This window comes from Eptatretus burgeri, chromosome 18 (genome assembly GCF_056783735.1).
Source record: "Eptatretus burgeri isolate ZD-2024b chromosome 18, Ebu_testis_v1, whole genome shotgun sequence".
Taxonomy (NCBI): domain Eukaryota; kingdom Metazoa; phylum Chordata; class Myxini; order Myxiniformes; family Myxinidae; genus Eptatretus; species Eptatretus burgeri.
In genome coordinates this window covers 38,190,163-38,205,347 of record NC_140978.1, presented here as the reverse complement: position 1 = coordinate 38,205,347, position 15,185 = coordinate 38,190,163, and the positions used below count along the sequence as shown (strand labels likewise).

Genomic DNA, 15,185 nt, shown 5'->3' with positions numbered 1-15,185 from the left:
TATGACATCACAAATGACGTCACAATTAATGTTCATTTTTTTTTTTTTTTTGCATGATTGACGATCCGATCTGATTGAAACTTGCCAGGAATTTTGCTGGGGACCCGCGGATGTGCCTTTTTGAGGTTTGATATTAATCGGATAAGCGGTTCCCAAGTTACGGCCATTTATCTGTAGACCAATGACAAGACATGGTGCAATGACATCACGAATGACGTCACAATTAATGTTTATTTATTTATTTTTTATGAATACATTAACAGAGAGAGGGGTGAGAGAGGAGGGGTGAGAGAGGAGGGGTGAGAGAGGAGGGGTGAGAGACGAGGGGGAGAGAGGAGGGGGGAGAGAGGAGGGGGGAGAGAGGAGGGGGGGAGAGAGGAGGGGGCGAGAGTGGGCTGCACATACTGGCACGCCCCTACGGGCCCGTACTAGTTTATCAAAAATTCCAGCAATCTCTGTGTGTGTGTGTGTGTCTGTCCGTTTGTCTGCGACTGCAGCTTCTCGATGACCGCCGGTCCAATAGGATTGAAACTTGCCAGGAACATTGCAGGGGCCCCGCAGATTTGCCTTTTCAAGGTTTGATGTCAATCGGACGAGTGGTTCCCAAGTTACGGCCATTTATCTGTCGACCAATGACAAGACACGGTGCTATGACATCACGAATGACGTCACAATTAATTTTGTTTTTTGCACGATTGACGGTCCGATCTGATTGAAACTTGCCAGGAATATTGCTGGGGACCCACGGATGTGCCTTTTCAAGGTTTGATATTAATCGGATAAGCGGTTCCCAAGTTACGGCCATTTATCTGTCCACCAATGACAAGACACGGTGCTATGACATCACGAATGACGTCACAATTAATGTTCATTTTTTGTGAATACATTTACAGAGAGAGGGGTGAGAGAGGAGGGGGGAGAGAGAGGAGGGGGAAGAGGGGGGAGAAAGGGGGGGCAAGAGAGCGGAGGGAGAGAGGGGGGAGAGAGTGGAGGGAGAGAGGGCGGAGAGAGAGGGGGCGAGAGAGGACTGCAAATACTGGCACGCACCTTCAGGCCTGCCTCTACGGGCCCGTACTAGTTTATTTTAATTCGTGTTGGTGTTGTAGTTTAAACATTGGTTCAGAACACGTTATGGTCCATCATTCATGCCATGGTTGAGATTTAAGAGCAATATGAGGCAATAAAGGTGTGTGTGTGTGTGTGCGTGTGCGTGTGCGTGTGTGTGTGTGTGTGTGTGTGTGTGTGTGAGAGTGTGTGTGTTAGTGTGTCCTCCATAACCCCAAAACCATGAAACAGGGCATCATGAAATTTGCATGTGAAGGGAACTCCAAGGAAGTGAACATTGGGTGTTTGGGTTAATGAAAACATCCCTTTTGAAGATAATTAAAGGCCATATTTAATTAATATTCCCAGAATGTTTTGCCTCCATTCCCTTGGAACCTCCTCTGTTATCATAACACAGGTGAATCGTTCATTCAACACCTGAACCACGTGTTCACCGAGGCAGGTCCATACTTCCACTGGGATCTCATCAGGTCCCACTGCTTTGCCATATAATGCTTCATCTTCCTCCTTCACACGTTCGGTTCTCATGACTCCCTCTCACCTTTCTCAAAAACGACCCCCTCACCTTTCTCCCTCAACTCTCCCCACTCACCCTTCGCCCACCATTCACCCCCCTCACTCACCCTTCTCAAAGTTGCCCCACCCCGTCACATCCACAAAGCTCCCTCCTTCCGCTGCCCTCTCACCTCCATCTCACCACTCCACCTCTTCAAATCCTCAACTGCCTTCTGCCCCCTCTCTTCCCTCCCCTCTCCCCCAGCACCACAGAGCCTTTTCTCCCTCTCATCCGGCCCCTCCCCGGGCTATTCTGCAATCCACCACACTCTTTCAACAATTCTCCTTACCTCCACCCCTCCTCCCTTGTCCCACCCTCCCCCTCCACTCCCATCCCCTCCACCCAAAGCCTCCTCCCCTCCCTCTTCATTAACAGTGTGGACCTCAAATATCCGTGGCCTTCGCTCAAACCTGACAGATCATTCCACAAAGGTTGCCACTGACAAACCAGACATAATCTGCTTCACAGAAATTTTCTCCCTCAAGGCATCTCTGACTCCCAGGTATCTCTCCCTGGTTACTCCCTCCTCCGGTATGACAGACCTGCACCTCGTCCTGGTGGAGGAGTTGCTCTCTTCATCAAAAACTCTATTCCTCACTCTCCATGCACTGCCTTCACTCCCCCACACCCCCAGGAATACCTCTGGCTATGGCTTCCACTCCACTCCCACCTAATGTTGAAATGTGTACTGTACCATCCACCAAACAGTAATGACTCCATTTACACCTCACTATCCAAAAAGATGGACCAACTTCTATCTTCTCATCTGAACTCTCTCTTCCTCATATGTGGTGACTTCAATTGTCATTGTGCCAGTTGGCTCGGTGTGGGTACCTCTCACCTGTCATGGCACGTCAGTAAAAGACTTCTGCGACTCATTGGGACTGACTCAATCGGTCAACATCTCAACCAATGGCAACCAGGATCCCAACCAATGGCACTCCATCTCTTGTGGATCTGATTTGACAAATTTCCCTGAAAATATCTGCTGTTCTTCCTCTGCTCCAAAGGTTCTTCTGACCACGTGCTTGTCAAAGTGGACATCTCCCTGGTTGTTATCAGAGAACCACCTCAACGCCGTCGAGTCTGGCATGCACTCAGGCCGACTGGCAGGGTCTCCAAGCAGCCATCAATCTTCGAGACTGATCTCCCATCGCTACTTTCTCCAACATAAACTCATCCTGGGAATTCTTTCAAAGAAACTTGCTCTCCTTCTGGCACAGATTTATCCCCCTCTCGTCTTCAGTTGTCCAACCCTTCTTCCCGCCTATGATTCACTGAAGCTTGTGGCGAGGCAATTGTCCTAAAACAACTTGCCTTTGCCTCATGGAAAGCAAAGCCAACTGAGGGTAATCTCAGTTCCTTCTATAAAGCTCGGAACAAGTGTGTATCTACCCTCAGGAGAGCCAGAAAACATCTTTCGATGCGAAAGTCTGAACTCTAAAACCTCTCTCCCTTCTCCAAATCCTGGTGGCGTCCAATCAAATCTGTTTCTGGTGTATGTTCCCCCTCCATCCCCTCCCTTACCTCAAATAGCCGGACTGCTGATACCGCATGTGAAAAGGCTGAATGCCTAAACTCGGTGTTTGCATCGAAATCTTATGCACGAAACCCATCGCTTTCTGCACCCACCTTACCCAGTTTCATCCAACTGTCCATGGACTCTGTGTCCTTTTCTTCTGACAAAGTGGAGAGTTTGCTGTCAAACCTCAACTCAGATTCTGCGACCAGTCCAGACGGCATCAGCCCACGTGTGTAAAAAACCTGCTCCTCTGCACTTGTTCACCTTCTCTCTGTTCCACTCACCCTCTCATTTGCTCAAGTTCATCTGCCATCTGCTTGGAAATCAGCAAACATTACTGCCCTACATAAAAAGGTGCAAAAACAGATCCCTGCAACGACAGACAGATCAACCCTCTTCCAATCATCAGTAAGGTGATGGAATCCATCATTGCTTCAGACATCAAAATCCTTCTTCTCCAATGGCTGGATTTCCGATCATCAATTTGGTTTCAGACCATGCACTCTCCCTTCGATATACTGCTTCTGCTCTCCTAACAATGGATGGAGATCCTCAATGCCAGGCATGAAATCACAGCCATATCCCTCGACATATCATGTGCTTTTGGCACGGTCTGGCACCCTGCCCTGCTCACCAAACTCTCTTCCTATGGTATCCAAGGCCATCTCTACTCACCGCTCACAGACTTCCTCTCCTGTCGCAGTCAAAGTGTGGCCCAAAATGGAGTTCTCTCATCTCCTCTTCCTCTCCAGGCTGGAGTTCCTCAAGGCAGTGTTCTGGGCCCTGTTCTTTTTCTGGTTTTAATCAATGATCTCTCCGACTCTCTGGAAAATCCTCTTTATCTCTTTGCTGATGACTCCACCTTCTGCCGTACCATCTGTCATCCCTCAGACCGGAAAGCAGCAGCTTCTTCACTCTCTGCAGATCTGGATAAAATCACAAACTGGTCCAACACGTGGAACATGTCTTTCAATCGTGACCAATCTCACACTCTCACTATGTCTCTCTGAAAGGACCTTTTGGAAAACTCCCTGCCCCGATCTACTTTCCAAACAATCCTCTGAAGAAATCCTTTCATTCAAACTTCTGGGTCTCTCCATCTGCCATGATCTTTCCTGGGAAATCCACATTTCCAATCCGGTCTCCAAAACCACTCGCCGACTGGGAAACCTCCATCACGCAAAGTCCTTCCTCGGCACACCTGAGCTCCTGACCACATGCAAAGCTGTCGTCCGCAGTCTCACTTCTCACTTCACTTCATCCCACCTCACTCCCTTCTGAAACCACGTCATGGAATAAGTGACGTAATTACCTTGTCCGACGAGGAGAAACACTTGACGTTCAAATGAAACCTTCTGTCGATGGTCCAAGTGATCGTTCAGTTCTCCGATCGCGTCAAATCCTCCTCGTGCGTCATTATTCTCCTCGTCGTCAACATCATGTTCTTCATCACCAGGAAACCGCCATTCACACACCCTCCCTACATTCATTCATTCACACCAGAATACCATCGTAAATGTGCAAGATTCACATTGTTTATTACTAATTACTGATACGTATTTGTTTATTAATCGTGATGATGATTGAGACTATTTTTACAGTTAATTGACGTCATTCTTCTGTCCCCGGAAATAGTGCGTCTTCCCCGGAATTAACGCGCGGCGGTGAACTGTACTACAATTCTCAACGGCGCGATAATAAAATAGTGCGATCGCATTTTTGTTAAATTAAATATAAAAACGAGAACCTGAACTCTGATTACAGGTCAGAAACAGGGCGGATAAAACACTCGTGATGTTCATCAACTTGGGCCGCATGGTTTTACCGAGATTAATCAGAGAAAAATAAAATAAATTCTACAAAAGGTGGAACGATCAAAATAAATGACGTGGTGAGGAGGGGGCGTGGCCACAGGCAATTATGACGTCACAATGGTTGTTGTTGGAGACAATGAGAATTCCATATTCGGGATCATTTAATACAGAGATTGATTGTGAAACGCCATTCCGTGGATAGACGTGCATGAGAGATGTGGTCTCTGATCGCAGCAGTCATGATGTTCGTCTCCGGAGAACCATCCCGACCTCCAGAGCAGGTAAGCGGTGATGGTAAGAGATAACGTTTGTGGGTTGATGGAGAAGTGAACGGGTGATGTATTCCATGTTAGATTTTGCTTGTTTTGGATTCGATTGAAAATCCGAGTGAAGACGAGAGTGACACGGCGAGTGTGATTCAAATATAAAACGTTTCACGGAAATAACTTTCTCACAAGAACGTCGATCGTGGGGCGGAGTGTGTGTGAGTGGAGGAAGCGACATGAAGAGAGGTGATTCGTCATGTTAGTAAAATGGCCACAGCAGTGGGATTCAAAACGATCCTCCATCCATTGAGATCATCAGAGATTGTTGAAGATTTACAAACATGTAAACTAGAGTCTTGATACAGTTTACTCGGAGTCACGACAAGGTGTGTCTGGTCACGTGGGTAATGACCATCATTTTGTATCGTTCGATCGTTCATTGAATGAATAAACCATCATTCATCATTCTCATTAAAATGGCGGGATGCTGTGCTGTTAGATGAACCATTCGATCACTGAAGATCGAAATTTCAATTTCTCTTGTTTCTAATTTCTCTTGTTTCTGCCCTTGTCCATGTCCATAGTTGTTCCACAATGATGATGTGGAGGTACCGGTGATGTCGAAGGTTCGCGATGTCGTGTTCGTCACGATCGCGCTCCTCTTATTCGTCGTCGTGATCTCCTTTAAACCAGCGAGGTGGTTCGGGAGGAGGAGGAATCAAAGAAAGCCCGGCATTCACTGGTAAAGATCACGTGACTTTTCATCAATATTTAAATAATGCCTTCATCCAAGAGGACAAGATAGTACAGAACTTTGAAACGAGTTTACATTAAATTCTTACGAATCATCAAGTCTGGCAAACGAATCTCTGGTCCAGTGACAACAGGGAGGACCGGAACACGGATTACACTCTCCTTGAAAGTGACATTCAGTCTGAATCCTGAAAGTGACATTCAGTCTGTTTCCTGTCTGAATCCTGACAAACCACAATTAAAACGGGTTCAGACACTCCAAGCAGAGTCGAGGTCCGAAATGCTGCTCTACCATACTTCAGCGGAAAGTCTCAGCCAGTTGAGCGATGTGCTGGTACTTCCTTCATGGCCGGTACTGAATTGGTGACATGAATGGTTTTGCCATGTCGGATGGGGCTATGTTTTGTTTGGGACAGGAGTCGCTCCTGAACCCAACCTCTTCTTCAACGGACTATCAAGAGCCAGTGTGGCTCGGAATTAGGAAAACGAGAATCACTCCACAGAGCCCAAGTTATTATATATATATATTGATACTGAAGGACCAATTTTGTGCTCCTCCGAGCGGTCGCGTCCCGTTGTTCTCGGTACTGTGACCTGGACTGAAAGAAACTTCATCCCTGTAAGAGTGCATCGCACATAGTGGCAATTGTCAACCTTCAATTGTGAAGCAGAATAAACACTTTTCATTTTACATTCGTTTACATGGCGACGTGTGACGTCACGACGTTTTTCTCGGGACTAAGAAACTTCGTACCTGTAAGAGTGCATCGCACATAGTGGCAATAGTCAACCTTCAACTCTGAAGCAGAATAAACACTTTCCGTTGAGACGGGGGCGAGGAGTGAAGAGGCGGGGGGCAAGGTAAGCATTTTTGGGCGGGGGTAAGCAAATTGAAAGCGGGAGACGGGGGGAAATGGGGCGGGGGAAGAGTGGGATGGGACTGGGGTGAATTAGGCGGAGTTGAGTGTGAGGAGGTGGACAGGGGCGCGGAGAATCAAGAGACGGGGGGCGGGGAGTGAAGAGGCCAGGGCGGGGCCGGGGTAATTAAATTTTTGGGCGGGGGTAAGCAAATTGAAGGCAAGGGGTGGGATGCGGGGGGGAATGGAGCAGGGGCGGGGGATGAGTAGGTGGAGGCAAGCAGGCCCTGTCCAGTCCATGTCCCTCGAGTGTGGGTGAGCTGGTGAGGGTGGTTGAATGAACGGAATCCGTCTGTGAAGGGGTTTCGGCGAGTCATTATTATTGTTATTATTATGTTTTTCCTTACAAGGTGTATTCAACAACAGGGAAGGGAAAACAAAAGATACAATTACAAAAGAACTATTGCACACTGCGTGCCCTGGGTTTCATACGATCGGAAGGTCCTCAGACAACCTTAAGGCCTCAGACACACTCTAAGAAACAAATGACCAAGGAGACAGACAAGACTAGAAATACCGTAGATGTGTTCGCTTGTACACAAACAGGCCCACGGTCCGGAGACTGGTCTGATTACCTCCTCCACTGCAGGTGGATGGACATTTTGTTTTCACCCCTTTCTCTTTTGTTTGTTTGTTTGTGTGATTGTGAACAATATCTCAAAAATTTGAAGATGGATTTGGATGAAATTTGTTGGAGAGGTTTGGCATGTGACACTGACTGAATGATTCGATTTTGGTGAAGATCTGAATCCGAGGATTTTTTAAACTCATTTTTCACGATTGAATGATTGTGCTAAAACGATACACATACAGTGTGATATCTCAAAAAGTTAGGGACGGATTCGGATGAAACTTGGAGGAAGAGTTTGTTGGTGACCAGAACAAGCCGATTACATTTTAGTTTACGTCCAAATCCAGATCCATCCTTTCACTGGGATACAAAACGTAAACTAATCAGCCTGGCGGAGGGATGTGTTCTTCCAAGTGTCCTTCTTGTTGATGCTTGTATTCCAGTGTCTGGAGTTTCGTTGAGATTTGATTGGTCAAGATATCTTTCAATCAGACCATGTGTGTAAGGAATTGAATCGTCTCATCTTCGTTTTCTTCAATGCAACACTCATGGAACATGTGTTTGGTCGTTCACAAAATCATACATTTTCCTCAAACTTACGAGCATTGCCCTTGTTTTGTTGCAGTTTTTGTTGTGGCCGGAAGCACTTGCAGAAAAAAATGGGAAAAAAGGAGCGGCCGTTGCTGGAGGAGGATCAACAAAAGGAGGTGTTGGAGATTCAGAAGGTGAAGGAAGAGGAGGATAAAAGAATGGAAGAAAAAAAGGCATTGTTCGAACAGTTGTGGCAGAGAGAGAGAGAGAAACTACAGGAAAGAGGTGAAAAATTGCACCAGAAAGAAGAACGAATGAAAGAAAGAGAGCGATTAATTCAGCTCGCAGAAAAATCTGTGCAGGAAAAAGACGTTCAACACAGACATGAGGATGAACGATGGAGAAAAGAGAGAGAAGAGCAGAATAAAACAGAGGAAGAGCAGCAGAGGAGAAACAAGGAAGAGGAAATGAGAAAACGTGATGAGGAAGAACAGGTGAAAAAGAATGAAGAAGAGCTAAATAAAATAAAGGAGGCAGAGTGGAGGGAAATGGAAGAGGGATTCCTGAGAGAACAAGAGGAATTCCTACGATGGAAGGAATCGGTCCATCAGGAGCAGACACGCAGAATGCTTGAGATTCAGCAAAAAGAGCAACAAGTTTTAAACAGTGAGCACGTGCTGTTCGGGTTGGAGAGAGAGATTGATAAACGAGAGAGAATCGAGTTGGAACAACAGGCTCGATTTGATAAAAAGATGGAATTGAAAGAACTCGAGATTAAACACAGAGAGTTTGAGACATGTCGCCAAGAGGACGAGATTAGATTGAGAGAACAGGATGTGGAGAAGAGGGAGAAACTGGTGCACCAAAGAGAAGAGGAGGAGAGTGGGCGGCAAGATAAATTTGTGGAGACACAGAGAATAAAAGAGGAAGAGTGTTTGTGTCGAGAGCAGGCGGTACATCTGCTGGAGCTGGAGATACGTAAACGAGAAATCGACGTTCAGACACGGGAACATGAGGTTTGGCGATGTGAGGAAAAGGAGAGAAAGAGACGAGAGCACGATAAACATGGGGAAATTAAACAGGAAGAGGTGCACCAGAAAGAAAAAGAACCACGTAGACAGAGAAAGGAAGAAAAGGAAAAGAAGAAAATACAAAAGCACAGAGAGGAAGGAAAGAGGAAACGTGATGAGGAACGAAAACCTGAACGTGATGAATCGCTCAAACAGCAACCAGGTCAACAACAGAAACCACACGTTGTTGGAGTGCAGAAGGAACAAAAACCTCAACGTGATCAAGGCCTGCAACAGGTGCAGCACGGTGTTGATGGATCAGACCGTATGCAGGACCTTCAACAGGTGAGGACTCTTCAGTACTTGGGAGAAGTTGGGGGTGAACACACTGGGTACAAACACAGTGAACCTCACGATGAAGTTGTTCAGTTGGATAATTGTAATTATTATTTTTGTGATAAAGGTCACATATTGGCATGGTCATCCCCACGCAGGATAAATAACAAGAATTATAACTCACCTTGATTGGATCAAATCGACTAATTCACCTTTTCATCGATTTCCTGTTCCATCAGTTCATCTCCTGATGTTCCCTTTCCTGAACAAGTTATCAATCTGATGAACACATCAATGTGTTTAATCTTTTATCTTTTTATTCTTTCTCCAAAGACCCCCCAGAACAGGCGCTCGTTCCCTCCTCCTCCACCCTCTTACAAGAAACCTAACCAGATGGAACGTAAGTTACCAAGATTCTTACCTTACATAAATTATTACAAACTTTGTCTAAACTGATGAAGAAAAAAAACTGATGGTGATGAAGAAAAATCAAGATGTGAAATTGCAGGGGAAAGTGAAATAACATTGAGAGTGGGAGAGAGAGAGAGTGAGAGAGTGAGAGAGGGGGAGAGAGAGAGTGAGAGAGGGGGGAGAGAGAGAGAGAGAGAGAGAGAGAGAGAGAGAGAGAGAGAGAGAGAGAGAGAGAGAGAGAGAGAGAGAGAGAGAGAGAGAGAGAGAGAGAGAGAGAGAGAGAGAGAGAGAGAGAGAGTGAGAGAGGGGAGAGAGAGAGTGAGAGAGGGGGAGAGAGAGAGTGAGAGAGGGGAGAGAGAGAGTGAGAGAGGGAGAGAGAGAGTGAGAGAGGGGAGAGAGAGAGTGAGAGTGAGAGAGGGGGAGTGAGAGAGTGAGAGAGGGGGAGTGAGAGAGGGGAGAGAGAGAGTGAGAGAGTGAGAGAGTGAGAGAGTGAGAGAGTGAGAGAGTGAGAGAGTGAGAGAGTGAGAGAGTGAGAGAGTGAGAGAGTGAGAGAGTGAGAGAGTGAGAGAGTGAGAGAGTGAGAGAGTGAGAGAGTGAGAGAGTGAGAGAGAGAGATTCATTCCAGGACTGTGTTGGGACACGTGATAATGATGGAGATTATGATGACAATGCTACTTCGTGTTTTTGACCCTGTTGTTGTTGTGTATGTGCAGAGGAAGACGTCATCGTGACAGTTGCTGGCGAGGAAGATGCCATGTTTGGTAGCGATTCCATCATCGTTCCATCGTACAAACTATCCAGAAACAAAAGACGATACACCAGGCTCTTACAGATGGCTGATGCAGCATTTTTTCAATGAACATCAGTCTGAAGAACTCCAGGTACTTACACCTTCCATGGACTTAATTTAATCACTTGCATCCTTTTTGTGTCCTTGTTTGTCAATTTGTCACTTCCTTGTTTATGATGAGAACTCAATAATTCCGAGTGAAGAGAATTTTAACATCAGAATGAATCGGCCAACATGAAACAGGTGAGGTCTCTCCCTGATTTGTACAAGCAATGCCAATCATGGTCTGTCACTCATGAAGGAAACTGCAGCCATGAACCCTTGGGATTTGCTGCGTCACTTCATCACTGCACATCATACGTCACCTCATCACTGGACACCATGCGTCACCTCATCAATGGACACCACGCGTCACTTCATCACTGCACACCATGTGTCACTTCATCACTGGACACCATGCGTCACGAACACTAGACACCATGCATCACCTCATCACTGCACACCATGCGTCACCATCACTGGACACCATGTGTCACTTCATCACTGGACACCATGTGTCACTTCATCACTGGACACCATGTGTCTCTTCATCACTGGACACCACGCGTCTCCTCAACACGGTATAACCACATTTACACTCCAACATTATCTTTCCCGTTTTTTTTGTTTCCTCCTTCCCTTCAGCTGCTGCCATCATCATCTGGATCGACTTCAAATATTCTTCCAAAACATCTCCAGCCTGAGCGGCCTCATCTCCTCAATAATCATTCCAAATGGCTCTCCTTCATTGCTGTTCCTGAAGGATCTTTTCCACAAGTATCCCTCCAAGGTTCTCCAACCTTGATGTTACATTTCACTCCAGCACCCAAGACTCCACTGTTGAATTGTCTTTGATAAAAGTATTAATTTTCTTGTGTGAATGTAGATTTTCTCTTGTAATTACAGAGAATAAAATTGACCTAAAATCTCTTTTCCTTTCAAGTTATGTTATTTATAAATCCAAGGAACGGTGTCGAAAATATTGTTTTGGAAATGTCTCCTCATGATTACTAACTATGTAAGTAATTTAAAGTGTTTCTGTGTTTGTTTCTCTTTCGAGGCCAAACCGGAGCACCGAGAGGAAGCAAATTTTGGGTTCTTGTATTTCAGAATCTTGGCTAAGTTTTAAGCTGCTGCACGTTGGCCTTGACCTGACCGTGGGTACCCCTGGCACGTTTGTAATATTTAGTGTTGATTAGACCAGCTGTTTTTATTTCTTAGATTTCCAGACCTACACAAACGTGTCGACAGTGAATTTCCTTCAAGGGTTGAGTGATTTGGGGGGTGGAGGGGGTTGTGCCCACGACCTGACCCTGGGTATTCCCAGCATGTATGTAAAATTCGATTGAGATAGTTGCAGGGGTGTGGAATTTTATATCAATCAAGGAAAAGGCTTCACACACACAAACACAAACAACACACCGCGTTGAGGAAAGCGGCACATAATCACCTCGTCACACCATCTCACTCACTGCTTGGTGGTGTTGATGGCGATTCCGAAACCACAACCCTGACGTTGAGGTGAAGGAGATCCTGTGGAGAAAGGGCGGGAAATGTGAGCAGGACAGAGAGGCTTCCTTAGGAGTGTGGATTGGAGGCCCGAGGTGAGCTTCTGCTGCTGCTCGTGTTCCTGGACGATTTGAGGACGACGTGGCTGTTAATCTGAGCGGGTAATTCATGCACACTTCGAGGAGTCTGTAAATCAGCAAAATAGACATGCAACTGGATGTTAAACACTCTTCTTGTTACTTTTCAGATTGAGATGAAAGATGAGTAAGCCGTCAAAGCGAGTTCTGGAAGGAAGTGTGTCACTTCAGACAAACGAAGAGAAGATGTGATTCAGTGAAAACCAACCACAGCAAATGGAAAATATGTCGAGGTGAACAAAGTCAAAGAATGTGCAATCTTCAAAAGTATACATTTAAAAAACTTAAGTCGGCGATAATCGTCAGACGAGACAACTGCTTTACATTTGCAAATGGACAAAGTTGACCAAATTTGGTTGGAGCATGTGAAGCTGGGAAACCAAACACCCCACATGGTAAAATAAATGCAGAAATGTGTACATCACTGAAAAAGGCTACAAACTAACAGAACGGAGGATTGGGATTAAAACCTCGATTTGAAATAATGAAGAACCAACGGCAAGTTCAGAAGAGAGAATATTGACCGGACAACACGGTGAGCCTTATCAAGGAAAGGTATGCTGTGTTACATATAACCGATGGTTCCAGGGGAAAGAACCACAATGTAAAGTGTCGACAAATGATAACCAGGAAACAATCATTAGTCTTGCTAAAAATCTGAACATAAATGAGATAGTAGTTCAGGGTCATTGGTGCAGGACATGACACGGTGGCTAATGATGTGTGCCACCTCAAACCAGGTATGAACGCCTTTTCAAGCTACTTCAATCCCTTCAACAAGAACACAAGATGTTCGTCCTTTCGACAAAACGTTTAAACTTCTTGTGGATCAAAAAAAAGAAATCTGTGTTTCACGAACAGCAGAGTTTTCTGGTGCAGTCTTTATGTGATCAATACAAAAGAATTGTTTAAGATCTTGGAGTAAGGAATACAGACTACGACCGTGCGGTAACACTGAAATGGGAACTTGTTCAGCATTTTGACACTTGTATTGCAGTGTTTGATCAAAGCTGTGGCTCCACATTCATCTTTGCATCTCGGGTTTCTCTTGGTGATGCTGTTGATAAACATTGGAAGCTCGAAAAGGAGGAAAATGTAAACGAGAAACAAGAAACCCTTCTGCAGACAGCAAAGATTGTGAGATGACACAAAGTTGTTCAAAAAGGAGGTGCAGACCTCAGCGTCGACAGGGATATCAACTGAAGCAGCTTCTCAGATGGTTCCAGGTACATTCTATCATTTCATTGCCAGTCTATTAGCAGACAGAGTACACTTTCCAACAAATCAACAAGAGCGCGACAGAGACTCAGTCAACAGACAGAAGAAAATATCCTGATGATAGCACAACAATTATTGCAGCACATGTGTGGTGTTATTGTTGTGGGGCCAGGTCTCGGTGGCGAGCACGACCGAGAGGGGGAGCAATAGAGTCGGCTCCACCGAATACACCGGAATTTAGGTCGTACCTTTCAGATAAATCTGAAAGTACGGGTCCCTTACAGGACTATAAATCCCCAATAATTGAACCGCGTGGAGTCGGGTTAATTGACAATTTCAATATACCTAAGTGCCCACGCGGCAAAGCTTCCCAGGGAATTCACACCCTCGGCAGGCCTCGAGCGGAACGAGCCGTTACCGTGATCGAACCGTGTGCAACCCGAGCGGATGGTTCCCGAGGCCCGTCGGTACAAATGTAGAACTGCGGCAACTGCCTTCCTATCCCCCACTACGCAATGTGGCAAACCAATGGCAGAAATAACAAAGAACTAGCCGAAACCCCGTCACAGACGGATTCCGTTCATTCAACCACCCTCACCAGCTCACCCACACTCGAGGGACATGGACTGGACAGGGCGTGCTTGCCCCCGCTTACTCATCCCCGCCCCTTCCCCATTTCCCTCCGCCTCCCACCCCCCACATTCAATTTGATAACCCCCGCTCAAAAATTTAATTACCCCGGCCCCGCCCCCGCCTCTTCACTCCCCGCCCCCCGTCTCTTGATTCCCCGCCCCACTTGCCCCCGCCCCCCTCTCACACTCAACTCCGCCTAATTCACCTAAGCCCCCACCCAATCATCCGCTGCCCCATCCCCCCCGTCTCCCGCTTTCAATTTGCTTACCCCCGCCCAAAAATTTGCTTACCTTGCCCCCCACCCCCGCCTCTTCACTCCTCACCCCCATCTCAACGAAAAGTGTTTATTCTGCTTCAGAGTTGAAAGTTTGACTATTGCCACGATGTGCGATGCACTCTTACAGGTACGAAGTTTCTTTCAGACCAGGTCACAGTACTGAGAAAAACGTGACGCGACTGCTTGGAGGAGCACAAAATTGGTCCTTCAGTATTCATATAGAGAAGATAGAATGTTTCTTGTTACATTTTTTGTGTCAAATTCACATTCTGAGGTAGTCAGCATGTGCAGAAGAGGGTTTTACATTACAGACGCTATTTTTGAGGAGTGGAATTACACCTCTCAGCGGGAACGGTCTGTCGACGACAGACGTAATGACGTCAGCGAATGACCGATGATGTCATGACCTCCTAACGCCTCTCAGCGGTGACGTCACACGTCGCCATGGAAACGAATGTAAAACGAAGTGTTTATTCTGCTTCAGAGTTGAAGGTTGACTCTTGGCACCATGTGCGATACACTCTTACAGGTACGAAGTTTCTTTCAGTCCAGGTCACAGTACCGAGAAAAACGTGACGCGACCGCTCGGAGGAGCACAAAATTGGTCCTTCAGTATTAATATATAAATAACGATCTCTTATAATGCTTCATCTTCCTCCTTCACACATTCGGTTCTCATGACTCCCTCTCATCTTTCTCAAAAACTACCCCTCACCTTTCTCCCTCAACTCCCCCACTCAACCTTCTCAAAGTTGCCCCGCCCCCTCATATCCACAAAGTTCTCTCCTTCCCCTGCCCTCTCACCTCCATCTCAGCACTCCACCTCTTCA

At 46.3% G+C, this 15,185-nt stretch overlaps 2 protein-coding genes across 2 annotated transcripts in view; one reads left to right on the top strand and one right to left on the bottom strand.

The window, feature by feature from the left end:
* LOC147008920 (uncharacterized) overlaps positions 1-12,237 on the bottom strand; it is a 127,162-nt gene extending 114,925 nt beyond the window's left edge. Inside the window, exon 1 of the mRNA XM_085864586.1 lies at positions 12,054-12,237. The gene's annotated coding sequence lies outside the window, so the exon portion shown is untranslated. The remainder of the gene's footprint in view (positions 1-12,053) is intronic.
* On the top strand, positions 4,462-11,511 carry LOC147008921 (uncharacterized). The gene is made up of 5 exons (XM_085864580.1): positions 4,462-5,965; positions 8,090-9,350; positions 9,675-9,741; positions 10,466-10,633; positions 11,227-11,511. The coding sequence occupies exons 1-4, from the start codon at positions 5,841-5,843 to the stop codon at positions 10,609-10,611; spliced, it is 1,599 nt and encodes a 532-aa protein (XP_085720706.1). The 5' UTR covers positions 4,462-5,840; the 3' UTR covers positions 10,612-10,633; positions 11,227-11,511.
* Positions 12,238-15,185: the final 2,948 nt, after the last annotated feature.